At 54.2% G+C, this 18,251-nt stretch overlaps 1 protein-coding gene across 10 annotated transcripts in view; it reads right to left on the reverse strand.

Annotated features, from left to right (window-relative positions):
* Positions 1-1,666: 1,666 nt before the first annotated feature.
* ZHX3 (zinc fingers and homeoboxes 3) overlaps positions 1,667-18,251 on the reverse strand; it is a 135,516-nt gene continuing 118,931 nt past the window's right edge. For 8 of the 10 annotated variants that reach the window (XM_061437590.1, XM_061437589.1, XM_061437587.1 and 5 more), the window contains 3 exons: positions 9,521-12,493; positions 7,584-7,666; positions 1,667-7,323 (listed from right to left, as the gene is read on the reverse strand). In XM_061437590.1, the coding sequence (XP_061293574.1) occupies positions 7,111-7,323; positions 7,584-7,666; positions 9,521-12,344 (3,120 nt within the window). In that variant the 5' untranslated portion in view covers positions 12,345-12,493 and the 3' untranslated portion in view covers positions 1,667-7,110. Of the gene's footprint in view, positions 7,324-7,525; positions 7,667-9,520; positions 12,494-18,251 lie in introns of all 10 variants that reach the window. The other 2 variants (XM_061437596.1, XM_061437597.1) reach the window with 2 other exon arrangements.

Raw genomic sequence — 18,251 nt, forward strand, 5'->3', positions numbered from 1 at the left:
TTCGTGGTCTGACTCAGAGGAGGATGTCTTCCCTCTTGGACAAGAAGGTGGTAGGCGGGGATTAACAGTCTCTTCCTGACCCGTGTGTTCCCAGATTCTCACGGGCAGGAGAGCGCTTTGCTAACCAGTGATGGGAGAGGGGGTGTGTGGCGGGGCCTTAGGGTTGGGACCCAGGCGTGCTGTCATGCGACTGCCCACTTTGATTTTAACCAGCAGGTCTGCTTCTTCACTGGCTCTGCTGTCGGGCAGCCCCACTGACTGGAGGAGACACACCTCCTCTGGGTTCTGTGACTGCCTTTGCCCTTCCCTGTAAGTTTCTTGATCCTTCTTCCTAGCAGAAAACGTGGCAGCAGATTCGAGCAGATTCACAGATTGAGTTTAACCCGAGTTCCTCCAGACCTAACAATGGTTGAACGACCAGGAGGCCCAGCATGGGGGTGGGGGGCTGTTGAGACCCTCACTTCGGGTGGAAGTGTCCTGGCCTGTGGTGGGGAGTAGCTTGCTTCTCCACCTGCTCACACACAGCACTGACTGCGAGAGCAGGGGCTTTCTGCATCCGGAGCAACCCCCAACCCCTGCCCCCCGACCCCCACCTTTCCTGCCAGGAGGAGGCCTGAGTGGTTTCTGACCTCGGCCAGGGACACCGCCCTTGACAAGGATCTGTGGTCTTGGTGCTGAGGGTAGGGCCTCCCTCCTGACCAGCCACATCCTGAACATCATTGCCCAAGGCTGGGCCTGGGGCTGGACACTCACTGGCCTTTCAGCTTGAGCTCATCCCCTCCCACCATTTCAGTTCTTGGGGGAAAAACAACTCTTAAGTGGCATTAAGTCACCGCACCAAAGGAGCTCATGGAACAAAACAAGGTCACATCAGTTAAACTGATCAAGTCTGGTCTCAGCCCGAGGGCCCTCAGTGGCTCTTCCGGGGTTGGTCTGGGGTTCTGTTCCCTGCTGGAGGCCTCTGCAGCTGCCCCAAAACACCCACAGTGACCCCGGCCACCCCTGCTGTCCACTCCATCCATATGAGCGGCCAAGCCTGCAGCCACCGTGGGTCAGCTGACTGGCTTCAGGGTTCTACACTCTGCTGGTCTTCCTCCCGAAGACGTCTTTTAGATTCCACACAAAGTTCCTTCCCTAAGACTTAGGCCGCCTCCGGAAGGGCCAGGTCAGGACCAGGACCTGGGGTCCACCTGGGATCCCTCCTTACTATCTCTGCCCCTGGGGCTTTTTCAAGGGTCCCTTTTTCCTTTTGGCACAGGCCCTTAGGATCCCCCCCATGAGGGGGGACTCATCACTGTGAACATTAGAAGCTGGGCTTTAATCCTATTCCTTCAAGGCCCCAGGGCCTTAGGCTTATTTGCCAAGCTCTCCTTAGCAAATGACAAGCTTCTCAGTATTTTCCTCCCAGGAAAAGTGTCCTCTCACTGGATGCCTGACAGCTCTACGTCTGACTCAGTTTCCCTCTGTTTGGCATCAGTCCATGGTGCTGCAGTCCTTTATTTAGTGACCCAGCCGGCTGGACGTGGCGAGCTGGAACTTACCCGGAATGCCCGAGGGAAACTGCCCCGCTCATCCCTCCGAGTTGCTGGTCTTGCCTGCAGAGTAAGTCTGGAGATGTCAGTGTTCTCAGCTTTTTTTCTGATTCCCCCACAAAACAGTCCGCAGGTGAGAAATGTATTTACATTTTTATTTAGGAGCAATCAAAAGATTTAAAGTACCATTTCAGCCCATTTCAAATTGTACAAGCAGTTTGGCCCTGTTCCCCTCCCTTATCCAAATCCACAGATACAAAATCTAGGAAATGTGCAATTTGCATCTTAGAAATAGCAGCATCCCCACAGGGGACCTTGTGAGGCCTGGAGACTCAGCCCAGAGGGCAGCCCCCTCCTCCTGGCCCGGCACAGCCGCCGTCCAAAGGCAAGTTCCAACTTTCTGTTAAAAACACCTTCCTGGGGTGAGGACTCTGCTTCCGCCAGGCCTGGTGACGGCCCGCATGCGCCTGTGCCTCCCTCGCCAGAGGAGGAGGGCCCCGGACAGACGAAACAGGGCAGTGGCCTCTTACCACCAAGATGATGGCTGCTTCGGCGGCTCCGGGGCAGGAAGCGCACCTCCAGCCAGCTGCCCCTGCCTTCCCGGCCTTCCTCCTGCAGCCGCCCTTGCCTGCCCTCGTCGGGGAACAAAAGGTCTGTGCTGAAGACCAGCCCGTGAGTGGGCAGCAGAAAACCAGCTACCAGGGAGGCAGATGGACCCTGCCGCCTCTGGCAACCTCCAGCCTGGCACAGAGGCTGCGCTCAGTGCACTTTCAGTCAGCTGCGCGGACAGGGGTGAGGGCGTCTCTCTCCAACAACGATGGCACAGCCTGGCCCCCTGGACACACTGAACGAAGCGGTGCTGGGGAGTGGGCGGGAACCCACTGCTCAGGGGCGACCCCCCTCCCCTCAGCATCACCCCACGGCCTGCGACCAGGCCACATCCACCCAGGGGGGCGCTGGCTCTCCAGGCCACAGGGGCAGCGAACCGGACGGTATAGCTGGCGGTGCAGGACCCAGGGCGAGTGACAGCGTCCCCGAACACGAATCGCAGGACGAGCAGGTGCCCTGAGAGGCTCCTGGCTGGGAAGGACCAGACCGTGGGCCTGCACCTTCCTGTCCTCTGTAACTTCCTAGATGGTCCACCTCCCACTCCAGTCACACGGGGGCCTTCAGACCGTCCCCTCACCAAGGGGAGGGACGGACGTCATAAATTAGCCTCAGCTGAGAGACGCTCCTCACCTCTCCCCCCAGGGAGCAGAGCGGACTCCTGGAGGAAGACGCGCTCTCCAGGTAAACGCCCAGACTCCCCGTAAGAGCCCGCCTGCTCTGAGAGGACAGCAGGAGACACAGGCAGAGGGGCTTGGCCGGGGCCGAGGACAGCAGGGATGGAGCAGCACTGATGCCCCGTGTCCTGCAAACCCAGGTAGGACTTCAGCACCTGGAGGAGCGGGAGCCGGCCCTACCCTCACCCGCAGAGCCGGCAGCGCCTGGCACCCACCCGCTCTGGTCTCCATTCTGCGCGGGCTCCCACTGTCGGGCTTGTCTGGTGCTGGCCAGAGCCTCTGTGCAGAGGAAGCCAGGTTTGCATGCCGGTCACAGGTTCTTCGATTGAAGAACCAAAGAGCAGGCAGCCTGTCCTCTCCAGGCCAGCGCTCCGCCTGCTCCTCCTCCCACCCAGATGCCGGGTCAGCCCTGACGGGGAGCTGCGTCCACCCTCACCTCCCTGCCCCCAAGTGTGACCAGAGCTGGGGACACAGATTCCAGCAGAAACGAATTGCACACGAGGCCCATGGGTTCACCTAGACCCAGAGCCGGGCAGCAAGCTCCATGCTACACAATCACCACTTCACCTTCCACTCTGCATCCGTTCTGTCTGTCGCAAGGGCGCCTGTAGCCACCCCAGCCCACGTCACCCAGCCCAGCTGTTATGAATGGAGCCAGGACACAGCACAGGGCGGGGATGCCAGACTGAAACCCTGCTTGGGGAGGGGACTGTTGAGAGAGGGGGCCCCACTCGCCCCACGTTTTCCGGTGTTGGCGCTTCTGTGCACGCAGATGCCCTCTAGCCCCCAGGCCTGGGCAGGCAGGTGGGGAGGGTCTATGCTCCCGGGAAAGGGAGCAAAGGCAGTGGGTGCGGGGGCACAGGACGGGGGACCAGTGGCTGAGAAGACACAGCCCACGACTCTCCTGACCAGGGCAGCTGCTGGCTTCGGCCTGCAAGGGCTGCCCGCATCCAGAGGCCTTTTCTCCAGCACACAGCTGAGCCTTGGACAGTTTAGTCGTCACACAAAAGGTGAGTCAGACCAGCACCCCACCCCAGGGAGAGTCTAAGAATAGAAAAGGGGGGAAGGAGCTTTAGGAGGAGCCCATACTCCAGGTTTTATGATTTTTTCCTTGGCTGGCTCTTCTCTCCTGCAAAGTGCCTTTATCCACATGGGCTGCAGTCTTTGAATGGACAAAAGCTGCTCCAGCTGGAGGAATTTGGTCCGAGAAGAGGACAGGAAGACAAGAGGCAGCAGGGCCCAGGACAGGGCAGCAGAAGCAGGGAGCTCTCAGCAAAGATGTACACAGAACAGCTGATGCTGTGCCTCTGCGGAAGGCAGCCTGGCACCCAGGGAGGGGACACAGGACCTGTCAAGAGACCACAGACTGAGGCGGACAGAGCCCACAGCATCTGTGTCTCGACTTGGAGAACACGCGAGACTTCAGGTAGTAAGGCCTCCCAGGCCTGTGAGTGCCTACAGGTGCCACCTACCCTCGCCCACCTCCCACCTGTGCTCCCCACAGCAGGGTGGGTAGTCAGCCTTGAAAGGAGCTTGAGTCACACAGGGCCACCCTCCCCAGGTGCTGCGAGTCCCCCAGCCTGGCTTTCCACTTCAGGACCTAAGGGCTCCCGACAAAGAGAGCCCACTTTCCAAATCAAAAAGCTCCTCAACAGTCAAGAATTAAAATATGTAATCAAAGTATGAAAGTATACGTAGCACAAATCCAGGTTTCCTGTATCAGAATGGTGATCTGGTCTCACCTATTCAAACTGGATCTACAACCCCGTGTAAAAAATACAATAAACCAAACATGTACAAGACAGGCAACAAGAAACACTGACATGGTTCACCATCTCTGACGAGTCCAAGTGCAGACAGAGAAGAAGGGAGAGATTAGTCACCTTACAAAAACAGGCTTTTCTTCAGGAGAGACTAGCGCCAGCCTACTTCCCTCAACTTTGCAGCCCACAGACTGCCTCCTACCAGAGGCAACATCACAGTCTACCCTCTGCTGGGGTGCAAGCCTGCGGGGACCCGCCTGGCCATGGGGCCCTCCCACTGCACCCTGCTGCACCCCGGCTCTGGCTGCGTCTCTGCCCAGTGGGCAGTGTTCCTGCTTTCGCCTCCAGGGCCCCAGGTATCTTTAGACACCCGTTTGATGACCCAGCCATCTCTGTCTCCTTCAAGCATGCGGCCCGAGCCCCCACCTAAGTCACTCAGATCCAAGAGCAGAGGAAAGAGAGTCTGGCCAGCTTGGGTGGTCTCACTGCTTGGGGGTGGTGGGGGGCGGCGCACCCTGGCTGTCAGGCAGGGCCCCCGTCTGTGAGAAGACCTGCCCGCAGGCCGCGCTGTGAGTTTCCCACCTTTTAAGGACCAGCTGGTGCTGAGGCGGGGTCACTGTGTCTTCCGTGAACTTGTCCACCATGTAGTTTATCTTCTCTGCTTTGCTGTTTGGGTTGTTAATGACATGTGAATACAAAAGAAAAGAAAACCCTCTCAGAAGAGACAGCCCTTGGCTGGGGCACACAGGACTCTGGGACACAGCCACTGGAGTTGGCTTCACCGGCGGCCCCGCCCACCCGCAGCATCCACGTGCCACCACGGTCTCGTGTACACGTGAGGCGTACACGTCCCCAGTAAAGTGTCAGCTGAGTATCTACTGCATATGGATATATATAAGTTAATCTGCACGTACATAAACACTACAGGAAAAGTTCCAGGCGTCTGTTCTCTGATAGAAGGCAACCCCACTCGCCATTCTTGGCAATTCTCCACAGAGGCTTTGGGGCTAAGTAGCTTCACACCCAACATGGAAAGGACACAAAAACAGGCTGCAGAGCACGCCGAGTCCTCACATGCCACCTGTTTATCAAAGGAGAGGTGGTCCCTCATGGGACGGGCAAGCGGGAAGAGACACTTGGGAGGAACAGTGGCTCTGGGGCTTTTGGTTTCCACAGAAAAGTCTCTCCTGGAGGCAGAAGGGGCGACCACCACCTCCATGCTGGGAGCCAAGCCCGTGCGGTGCCTGCCTGGTCTGGTTCTGGGGGCGGGTGGGGAGGAGGGCCGTGGCTACCCCACTCCCTAGTATTTCTCACTACAGCCCCTGCCCTCCCTCTGGGGTCTCCTGAAGCTGCCCACCGGCCTCGGCCCAGGAGGAGCACCCAGGCCTTGGTGCTCTGGGCAGCAGGGGGTTTCTGGGAGCTTCACTCTTTACCTGCTGCTTGCAGAGTGGCTGGTCTTGGGGATACAGTGATTTACCGCTGAGCACAGCTTTGTAGGCAAGTTTCTCAGTGTTACAAAGGCACCTCTTCCTGTGGCTTTTCTCAATTAAAAAAGCAGATATGACAGTTCAGCTAACATAAAGATCGTGTTTTCAAGTTCGGGGATATAAATACAGAACTTTAAAACCTCACAAGGACCCGTCCAGCAAAGTCCAGCACACCAGCCAGGCCCCAGGCGTGGGGCCAGGACTCGAACTTTATCGGGAACCCCACACGCAGGTCTCTGTGCTGAGGACCACCCTGGCTCTGATGGTTCCAAGAGGTCCCCGAGCCACTCAGTTCTTGCTCTGACAGGTTGAGCCTGGGTCTTCCTTCCCAAACCAGAGGCAGCTGTGGAGTGAGTGTCAACAGAGGGCTGTGGAAGCCCCCCAGCGGCTGTGGCCTTCACTCCCATCGCCCATCCCTGTTTCTCTTGTCAATTTTCCTCTCTAAACATGTCTAGACTGAAAAAAAAAAGCGGCACACAGATCAGGACATTGGGCTTGACAGGTGTCTCTTTAGTCGATCTGATCACTGAAGAGTTCTGTCCATGAGTCAGACTGTGAAAAAGCAGAGCTGCTGTAACAGCTTACGAGATTGAGAGCATCAGACACTAACCACATACCGGCTCTGTTTTTTAAACCGCCGGGAACACGGGCTCCGCAGTGATCATCCCAGGAGGCGAGGCGAGGCGAGCCCACTGTGCAGTTTGCCGGTCACCGCTGAAAGGGCCCAGGTCTCTTCAAAGGCGCTGCCTTCCTCGAGGACTGCAAAGGAGGCCCGCGGTTGCGGGTGTGGTGACCCCAGCCTGACCGTGGAAGGTGTAGGCAGGCGCGGCCCAGCGATCTTCAGAGAACAGACACAGGGCGTTTCCAGAGATGATGTAAGAGACCATGGACTGCTAACCAGAGTTTCTATGTAATAAAAGTGTCTGCAATCTGACATTTTACTAAACGTGTATAGGCAAGTTTATATGTTAAAAACTTGATTCTGTGTCTATGAATATGAAATCTGAACTATTTATTCACTGGAAGGCAAAGGAGAGGTCCTACATTATGGGCAGGAGAACTGGCAGACGCGTCTCCCCGCTCGCGAGCGGTGGCAGGCTGGGTGGCGGCGGGCTTGGCCGCGTGGAGGCCTGTGCGGGCCGGGGGCTGGTGCGGCCTCGGCCTGTGGCAGCAGAGAGGGGCTGGGCCCTTCCAAGCGGCAGCGGCCTCCCAAGGCTGGCCGGTCCTTCATAGCCATCAGTTCCCATTCAGTCTGTTTCTGAGGAGGAAACACAGGCCCGTCACCTCCATGTGCATCACCAGGATGGCCCACCCTCCCACGTCAGGGACTTCATCCAGAAGCTCGGCCTTCCCACCAGCCTCCCTGCCCTCCAGCCCGAAGGAAGGTGGGGCAGGCCGTGGGGGCAGAGGACGGGATGCTGGCCGCACCTAACAGGGCCTGGAGCCTCCCCTCAGCAAACCTAGGCCTGAGGCCGGGCTGGGAGCCTGACTTCTGGGCGATAAACCCTTGCCACACACCGCCTCCCCTTCCAGCTCCTCAGAACACACGGTGCTCGTTCGGCAGGTCTGCTTCCTGACGTGTGTCCCACTGATGCCTTCATCTGTTGTGGGGGAGGGGGTGGCTGTTGAGAGAGACCCTCATCCAGGATGCTTGCGGGGGGTGGAGGGGGCGGTGTTGAGGCTGGCTCAGAGGAACCAGCTCCAGAGGCCAGCCCTCCCTGTCCCCCTGGATACCTGTCTCAGCCAGAAGAGGACAATGCTATGAAGGCATGGCCAGCCTGGCCACCTCTGCTCTGTCCCACCCAGGACACCAGCTCTTCACTCACAGTTGGAGTTACCCACTGAGGGGAACCAGGGTTGGTGATTCAAACCCATTTATCCCAAATCCAGGTTAGCATTTTTAATTGTGGTCAAATACACATACCATAAAATCTACTGTTTTAACCATTTTTAAGTGTACAGTTAGGTGGCACTGAGCACATTTCATAACTGTTGTGCAACAACTACCATGCTATTTCCAGCTATAAGAATATCATTCAGAGGAACTGCAATTAAAAAAAAAATAAATTAGTGGGTTCTCATCCCAGCAGTCTGCCATTTTGTTGGCAGAGCCAAAGCCAGGTGTGGGCAGGCCTGATGCTGGAGAAGGTGCCTGAGACAGCCAGGCCTGTGGGCCCACACCTGCTCCCTGGTGCCCATGACACCCCCCGTGGGGACCCCATTGACTCATGGGGGCCTGCAGAAAACAAGGTCACATCCAGAAAAACCCAGGCCTGGAACCAACTTCTGAAAGCCCACAAATTACAGAAGCTGAGAATTCAGATACTTCCTTGGTTTCCACAGCCTCCCATAAAGGGATGTGAGAGCTGGACCATAAAGAAGGCTGAGCACTGAAGAACTGATGCTTTTCAATTGTGCTGGAGAAGACTCTTGAGAGTCCCTTGGACAGCAAGGAGATCAAACCAGTCAATCCCAAAGGAAGTCAACCCTGAATATTCACTGGAAGGGCTAAAGCTCCAATACTTTGGCCACCTGATGCAAAAAGCCAACTCTGGAAAAGACTGAAGGCAGGAGGAGAAGGGGACCACAAAGCATGAGATGGCTGGATGGCATCACTGACTCAGTGGACACAAGTTTGAGCAAACTCTGGGAGATGGTGAAGGACAGGGAAGCCTGGGGTGCTACAGTCCATGGGGTCACAAAGAGTTGGACACGACTGAAAGACTAAATACCACCTTGCTCCTGGCCAGCCTGTGACAAGGCCACCCATGCGGAGGGTGGGGAGAGGGGGGAGAAGAGGGAGAGGCCAGGAACTCAGGGCAACACCTGAGAAAACCAATACCAGATAACGTGTCTGAGGCGTCAAACTGTCTTCAATAAATAACCTTCTAAAGCTTTCTTTCAAGTACTAGTGTCCTGATCCAGAGAAGCTGAGAGACAAATTCAAGCTTTGAATTCTGTGTATCTAAGACGGAAGAGGAGTCTCCATGTCCTCTACATCAGCAAGAAATACAGAAATGCAAGGTACAGGATTTTCACCCTTTTTGGCTCCCTCTGCTTTTGTTCCCCAATTTGGGTTGAATTTCCTCATCAGGAATAGACAGGCCTATTCTGTCTCCTGCCTGGTGGCTTGTCTGGCTCAGGTGGTGTTCTGACTTACTCTCCTTTGGCTAAGAAATGATTAGAGAAGTGTGGATTCACTGGTGGATTAACTGTGCTCCTTCCTTTCCCTGCGCACGTTTAACAAACACAAAATGAAACAGACCCAACAATCAGCCTTTCATCACATGCTTGAATGGGTTCTGCTGCCTGGTGCCCCCGGAAGCAGCCAGACAAGGTGGTCCTGCTGCCAGACGGCCTGAGACATAGCAGCTACCCCGGCCCTAGACTCAGCTCCCCGCCACCCAGTGCCCCGGCATCCTCAGAGGACGGCACAGTCCTGGGGGGCTCCTTACCCAGCTGAGGTCCAGCCTGGGGACTCTGCGTGTCAAAGGGCTCTGCGCTGGCCTCAGGGGCGCTGGGCTCCCACGACTCGCTGTTTTCAGACACCTCCACATAGGCGTCACCCAGCCCTTTGTGAAGGGCTGCAGGATCGCCAGCGCAGGGGCCCTGGCCCTCACTGCCCGTGTCGGCCACAGCCCGGGTCTCCTCGCCCAACTTCTCAGCAAACCACTGCTTGACCTGCTGGGCGCTCATCTGGGTCTTGTCGCAGAGGCTCTGCAGGTCCTGCTCGTACAGCATCTTGTGAGTCACGTAATAGTCCTGCAGCAGCTCCCGGTTGCTGGGCGCGATGACTAGCAGCCCGGGAGGGAAGTTGCCCCTCTTGTAGTCTTCGTACCACTTGAGCTGGCCGTTCTTCAGGGCGTACCGGCTGTCCCCAAACCAGCGCACCACCTCGGGCCGCGGCAGGCCTGTCTGGGCCACGATGGAGCCGTAGTCCTGGGTGCTGGGCCACTGTGTCTGCACGAAGAGCTGCCGCAGCAGGTGCCGCTGCTGAGCCGTCTTCTTGCAGCCCGCCTTGCCCGGTGGCTGCTCCGCCAGCTTGCCAGGCGCCTCGTCCTCAGGCTCGCAGATGCCCAGCCCCACGAGCTCGCCCCTGCCATTGGCCTCTGTCACCCGCAGGTTCTTGAGGTTGATTTTGATGGGGCTGACTTTGCGTTCAGCCAGCGTGTGGCCACCGGGCACTTCTGGGGAGCCGTTTTCCCCGGCTAAGCCCTCCTCCCCCTCGGTCTCCGCGGCCTCCTCCTCCCCTGGAGAAGCCCCCTCCTCGGCCTTCTTGGCCTCCTCGGCACTCACTTTTTTCCGTCTCTCTGAAAACCAGCCATCAATCTCCCTGCGGGTCATTTTGGTCTCGGTCCTCAGGCGGTCCAGTTCCTCATCCAGGGGAAGCGGGTTTTGTGCAAAACTGCTCTCCAGGGCTCTGAGCTGCTCAGGGGCCCGCTCCTTGTATTTGGTTGGTGTGAAGTCGGGGGTCTGGTGCCAGGACTGTCGCTTGGCAGAAGGGGGGGTGGCCAGGGTGGCCGCCGTGGGGAGGCAGGTCACCTCGGGGGCCTTGCACAGCGGGGAGAAGGGCGCCTCGGGCACAGGGTCGACGAGCAGGCTGCCGTGCTCCCCGGACAGTGCAGCCCTGGCGCCCTTGAGGTTCCGGCAGTGGTACCTGCGGTCGCTGAACCACTTGCGCACCTCCCGGGCGCTGAGGCCCGTCACTTTGGTCAGGTGCTCCACTTCACTCTGCCCTGGGAACTGGTTCCGGCAGAAGCTCCCTTTCAGAGCTGACAGCTGTTCGTGAGACTTCTTGTTTTTGTAGATGCTGGCATCAAGGAAGGCTTGGGAGGTGATGCTGGGGCAGGCTGTGAGAAGGGACTGGGCGGCGTTCACCACCTTCACAGCTGACGTCGTATTTGAACACACGGTGTTAATGGGCGCCACAGCGGGCGGCTTGGGGACAGAGGTGACTGCCAGGGGGAGAGCGGAGCTGGGGGCCTGCAGCCCGTTGGCCATCAGAGGCTGAGTGACCAGAAGTCCCCCCGCCGTGCCCTCTGGCTGCCCCACCACGTGCCCGGGCAGAGCGGCCTGGATGAGGTGCTGGACGTTGCCACTGCTGGCAACCAGGGGGGTGTTGAGGACCGTGATGGTGGGCTGGGGCACCGACTGGATGACGGTGTTGAACATCTTTTTCCGGGCATCCTCAATCTCCTCCGGGGACCAGCTGATGCCCTGCTTCAGCCTCTGGGCAGTGAACCAGATCTTGAGCTGTTCCTCCGGGTACTTGGTGACCACAGTCAAATAGCAGAGCTCGGCTTTGGTCGGGTAGGGGAACTTGTGGAAGGAGTTCTTCAGAAAGCTGTTGGAGTCCATGGCCGCGTTGTACGTGGGAATGCTGCTCAGCGGGATCATCACTTTGGGGAGGGACCTGGCGGTGGGGAGGGGCTGCTGGGCCTGCGGGGGTGGCTGCTGCAGGGAGAGGAGCTGGGCGATGCCCGCGGGCAGCACCGGCACCGTCCCCAGCAGGGGGCCATTGGCCGAGTGGGGGGGCTTTGCAGGGTTGGTTGAGGCCTGGCTGGAGGGGGCCGCCCCATTGACAGAGGCATGGTCCCCCTCTTTCACTTCCGTGTCCCCAGCTGGAGGGTTTGGTAAGGCCTCTCCAGTGGGCTGGTTGGGCACATTCTCCTTGAGCATGTGAATCTTTTTGGCTTCAGCTTTGCCTTTCATTATCTTCATGATTGGAGTCTTGGTGATGATGATTTCCGCCTGTCCATCCATCCCCTCCACGTTTGGCTCCCCTGACAGGTCAGGAGGGCTGGCACCCTCGGGGACACTCTGTTCCACAACCACGTGATTGTCTGGCTTGGTCACATTCCACACAAAGTTGGCTTCCCCTGAGTGACACTTGGCGTTGTGCAGAGAAAGCCCCTCGGGAGTTTTTGCCAGAAAGCTGCATTCAGTGCATACAAAGCTTGGGTCTTTGTTAAAGTCTGTGTGCTCTGAGCTCAGATGTCCCACAAACTGGGTTATGTCCTGGGATCTGAAGTCACAGTATTTACAGGCATATGCGTAGCCATCCAAGGTGCCCCGGTGCCCATTAGCCAGCGAGGGGACATCGGGACCACTGGCGCCCTGGGTGGCCTCGGTGCTGGTGGCAGGCGCTTCCGGGGGCGGCTCCTGGGGGGGCCCCTCGGGCCCGGGCTCTGCGGGCGGGGCCTCAGCGCTGGAGCCGGGCAGCACCACGGTCTTCACGGGGATCATGCACGGGGTGGTGGACTTCCTCTTGCTGGCCATGACGACCGTCGTGCTGGGTGATCAGCGGGCGACAGCTCCTCCCGCTGGGGGTCTCACAGCACGGCTTCCAGCTGCTCCGTGAGGCCCAAAGGAGCAGCTTCCGAGGGCTTCTTCAGTTGTTGGCAGAAAGCAGGTTTTCCCTGTTAAACCTGGGGAGGAGAGAGAGAGAGGTGAGGCTCTCCCGAGCTGTGTGTGTCCCCGATTCCCAGACACACTCTGCTGCTTGCCTCCGATCACCCGGGCCTTCTCCCAAGGAAGGCAGCACCGTGGATGGAACACTCCAGTCGGGAGCCCCTCAAGCACAGAGCAGTGCCCCAAAGAGTGAGCGGTTCATCCCGACACCACGGGACGGACTTCAGCCACGTGTTTCTGTTTTGTTTCCCTCTGTTTGCTTGCATAAAATAACTCGGATTCAAAAATGACAACAATAAAAATAATCCTCCTCTGGACCTTCAAATGAATTCTGGCCATGTCAGAGCGAGAACAAAAGACCCTAGTGTAATTCTTGTTTAAATGTTTGGGCCAGTGAGGGCTTTCTTTTCATAGCCTTCCCACACGGGAGCGCAGGCCGCCGCCCCTGCCTCTCCGGCGCCAAGGCCAGAGGCCGCGTCGTGGCAGTGTGTCCCGGGGAGAAGGCACTGCTGCCCAGGGCCGAGCTCTGGGGACCGCCTGCCCTGCCCTGTCACCCCCGGCTCCAGGCTGCTGGAGAGGGACCACTTAGTTACTGCCTGTACCCCGGACTCCTGGTGCTCAGGTAAAGCCCAAGGTCGGAGGGTCAGAGGGTGCACAGACACAGTTTGTGGCCCCATGACTGCACCTCTCTCCCTGGGGCAGCAGCCCCTTGAGTGGCTTCACCCTGGGTGTGCGTGTGACCATGACCTTGTGTTGGGCTTGCTTTTTATTTCTTCTGGTGCCTTTATTGTTTCTTTAAAAAAAAAACACCCAACCCTGAAAGCTTTGATCCATTTGAAATTTATTTCAAAAGCTGAGATGATTTATTTACATGTAAAGTACTCCTAATTCTTTCATGAGATGCCAGGAGAAAACTTTCTGTGATGTCTATTGTTGATATTAATATACAACCGCAATCATCATTACCTTTCTTTTAGCAAATTGCAATGCTGATAATGACTAAAATAACAGTTATTCTAATACCAGAATCGTATTATCATCAGTGTTTAGATTTGATATAAAAGTGTAAAAAAAAAGGTAAAATACCTCCATGTAAGTTCTTAATAAATAAACACAGCAAGCTATTTTTTCTCCCTTTAAGACCTGGTGATCATGACGATAAAAAATAGTTGCTAGTAAAAAACAGTTGGCGTGAGATAAGGATAAACATATGCCCAGTGCACCCACCTGTCACCATTTCCTCCACTGAAATGTTATGCATTTTTTAAACTTAATTTTTAATAGTAAAAATAAAATAGCAATATTAAGTAAAATTTAAGAAAACCACCTATAGTTTTCCATATACTGCAAATATTTTGTACCCATTTTTAATCATTAATGGGCACACACGTTTTTTTTTCCATTAAACATTTCATCATAAACAGTGTCATTAAATAAGCTTCATAATTACAATATTCAATAGCGCCTAATAATGTACCCCTACAGAGTTCAGCCTCCTCTGCTACACACAGGCCTCAGTGTCCCCCTCTCATGGGTGACAATGAAATGACCTCTGGATATACAGAATGTATTTCTTCTATCAAATTATTTCCTGAGGCTGAGCACACAGAAATGGGTAATTTACCAGATCAATGGGTAATTTACCAGTATCAATATTTCTAAGCTCCTCTATATAGTACCAGCAAACATTTTAAATTAAGTGCTTTACCACCTGATTAAATTCCAAATCAGGAAAACTAAGGATAATACAGTTATGTTTTCAGCAGGCAAATCAGATTTTCAGATAAGTCACTGAAGACATCAAAAAGAATATACGAATGAGCAAGTGACGTAAGAAAAAACTGACTTCATCAAAATTAAAATAACTTTCTGTGCCTTAAAGGCTGCCATCAACAAAGTGAAAAAGACAAGCCATGGAACAGGAGAAAATATTTGCAAATCATATCAGATAAAAGGGCTTATAACTGAATAATAAAAAGACAAAAATCCAATTAAGAAATAGGTAAAGAAGTTTCTTTGGAAGGAATGATGCTAAAGCTGAAACTCCAGTACTTTGGCCACCTCATGCAAAGAGTTGACTCATTGGAAAAGATTCTGATACTGGGAGGGATTGGGGGCAGGAGGAGAAGGGGACAGTGGAGGATGAGATGGCTGGATGGCATCACCGACTCGATGGACATGAGTTTGAGTGAACTCCGGGAGATGGTGATGGACAGGGAGGCCTGGTGTGCTGTGATTCATGGGGTTGCAGAGAGTCAGACATGACTGAGCAACTGAACTGAACTGAAAGAATTTGAATAGACATTTCTCCAAAGCAGGCCTATAAATGACGAATAAGCATATTTAAAAAGTACTTGGGCTTCTCTGGTGGCTCAGTGGTAAAGAATCCACATGCTGATGCAGGAGACACGGTTTTGATCCCTGCTCTGGGAAGACCCCACATGCCGAGGGGCAGCGAAGCCCACGCACCACAACTACTGATCCCATGCTCTACAGCCCGGAAGCCGAAACCGCTGCGCCCACCTGTGGCACCTACTGAAGCCCACACCCTGGAGCCCATGCTCTGCAACAAGAGAAGCCACCTCAATGAGAAGCCCATGCACCACAACTGGAGAGCAGTCCCCCACTTGCTGCAACTAGAGAAAGCCCCTGGAGCAACGAAAACCCAACACAGCCAAAAATGAATACATTTTTTTTTAAAAGTGCTCAACACCATTAGTCATTAGGGAAATACAAATCAAAACCACAGTGAGACGCCAGTTTACCCCCACCAGGATGACTGTGATCACGATGACAGATGATGACACTACAGGTGAGGAAGTGCGGAGACCAGGATCCTCCAGCATCAGTGGCTGGAAGGCAGAATGGGGCAGCCTTTGCTGCACTTGGGAAAACAGCTGGGCAGTTTCTCAGAAAGTTAAATATAGAATTACCATGCTGCTGCTACTAAGTCGCTTCAGTCGTGTCCGACTCTGTGTGACCCCAAAGGCTGCAGCCCACCAAGCTCCCCCGCCCCTGGGATTCTCCAGGCAAGAGCACTGGAGTGGGTCGCCATTTCCTTCTCCAATGCGTGAAAGTGAAGTCGCTCAGTCGTGTCCGACTCTTTGCGACCCCATGGACTGCAGCCCACCAGGCTCCCCCGTCCGTGGGATTTCCCAGGCAAGAGTGCTGTAAGGCCCAATAATTCCACTCCTAGGTGTATATCAAATAGAAATGAAAGTATGTCCATGCAAATATTCATAATGATAGCCCTGAAGTAGAAACAACCTCAATGGCCATCAACAGGTGAATGAATAGACACAACAGGCTTTGTCCATGTGACGCGCTACTGTTCAGCCATAAAAAGGCATGAAGTACTGACGTGGGCTACAGCACAGATACAAACATCATGAAGGCAGACACACGATGCCACGTACCACGTGGCTGCATCTGTGTGAAACACTCAGAATAGGCATCTCCATAGTGACAGAAGGTAGATTAGTGTTTGCCAACAGCAGGGAGGGGAGGGAAAATAGGGACTGACTGACCACTAACGGGGATGAGGTTTCTGTTTGGGGTGATGCACATGTATACCTGTGATGGATTCATTTTGATATTTGGCAAAACTAATACAATTATGTAAAGTTTAAAAATAAAATAAAAATTAAAAAAAAAACAAAACTGTGAACATGCTAAAAACCACTGAAAGGACTTCAAAAACCCAAGTAAGTGGAGGATGGCAAGTTACAGCCCTCAGTTCTGTAGAAGAGGGCCATCACTGTCCCATCTCAGGATCCAGTAGAGGTGGCCTCACTGATTTATGGTACTTCCTGACCTGCCTTCCTCTTCCTCATGATTGCCCTGGGGAAGGTGAAAACAGTGGCTATGAACACCAGTCAAGGCGAGAAAGGGACGAGAACCGCAGACCTGGCGGCTCAGGAAGCAAGCATGGTCACCGGGAGGCCCGCCTGCCCAGCCCAGTCCCCGACACTCAGGCCGCACTGACCTTTGTGATGGCGACTGGGCTCCAGCAAAGCAGAGTTACAGTATGTCCCCTGTGTTTATTTACTAAGGCTCAGGAGGGGGCAACACGAAATGGAATTGATTTTAGGAGATGGTCCTAATGTCTGAATTAACAATTCAGTCTCAAGGTAGCCCCCCAACTGTCTTCCAAATCAACGATCCAGGAGAGCACCACTGCCAACTGTTCTGAGTGGCTCAGTCACCTGTTACGAAGGAAGCTGATTAAACAGCAGGAGCGGGGTGGGGTGAGGGGGCAGCAATTGCCAAAGGTCCCTGAGAGTGGACTATGGGTAGGCAGTGCTGTAATCTGCACTCTCATTTCACTCCCACAGCAAACCCTGGAGGAGGAGCTATTATCACTCCCGGGCTCAGGGGGGGTGCAGTAACCGCCTACAGGGCACACAGCTGGCAGGCAGAGGCGGCTGGCAGGCAGGCTCCAGAGTCTGCCCTCCACCAGTGCACGCACCGAGCTCTCCGAGCAAGCACAACACTGCTGGAAGGAGGCCTGGAGGACTTTCCCGAGCTGTACTTCCCCCCAGTGTTTATCAGGAAAAATGCCAAACATACAAAAAGTTGAAAGAATTTTCCAGTGAATTCCCACATACTTACCACCTGGGTGACATCATCCAGCTGTTTTCAGTAATTCCACCCATTTAGCTAAGAGGGGCTGAGTCTATTTGTCATTCGTTTTTTTCAAGGGTATCCAATAAAAGTAGTAAGAGTAAGGCCCTGTCTAGAAACCCCATCCAGAAGCGGCCCATGGACCCTGCTGGATGCGCGGGGCAACAATCACCTTGAGCAAACAGCTTGTCAGCCAAGCCAAGCCCTGAGTGAGGTGTGCTGAGAAAAGCAGGAGGTTCTGTGCTGCCAAAGAGATTTGCAGACAGGACCAGAGGACAATCCCAGGTTCATCATCATTCTTTGTACAATCCTTTCTCCACCCTGTCTTGAAAGTTTGTCTTGTAAATGCATTGTTTTTCTTTAATGAGGAAATAAGACTGAAAGTACATAACTTTCCCCCCAAAATCTGTCTTTGGAAACCAGGAATTGCTCAGTTCCCTAAAGTAACAAAGCTGTAGCTAAGTCACTGCACTTCAACACTACAAATAATCACATTTGTGGGGCTGGAAAAAAAAATGTTTGCAGGTCAAATTCTTAAAGTGTTTAGCTTTATAGATAAGTCAGGAACTTTCCATTGTTGTTTTAATTCTGAGGAAGGAACTGGAAGGACAACAGGAGTTCAACGAAAGATTTCGAATGTTGAAAAGGCGACTGTCAGCAGACGCTTTCCAAGTGTTACGGGGGCCAGGCTTCGGCCCTCCTTGACACGCGACACACAATTTACCGATAGAAACCTGAGTGACGGGAGAAGCTGACAGAGCTGCAGAAACACACTCAGTGATGTTAATATACTCTTCATGGTTCTGAAAGCTCGAGTAGACAACAAGAAAGGATGAGAAGGATAAGACTTCCACAATGAGAATGTGGAAGGCACAGGTAGTCTTGAATATTCTACAGTCATCCCCTTCATATTTTAAGAACATTTATGAGACAAAGTTTCTCTCAGAAATAATGAAGAAAAGTGAAAATCCTCCCTGTTTTCCCCAGACAGAGCCACTGTTAACAATCTAGTGTCCATTATTTCAGACATCTTTTAGAGGCATAAGTTACTATAACCAGTGTTTTTAAAAACTGAAAATGGAGTTGTATTTTGTTCTGATTCTCTCTTTTCTTCCCACAATGATGTAGTTTCAACATCTTTTAATGTCAGAA

Source organism: Bos javanicus, chromosome 13 (assembly GCF_032452875.1).
Source record: "Bos javanicus breed banteng chromosome 13, ARS-OSU_banteng_1.0, whole genome shotgun sequence".
NCBI lineage: Eukaryota > Metazoa > Chordata > Mammalia > Artiodactyla > Bovidae > Bos > Bos javanicus.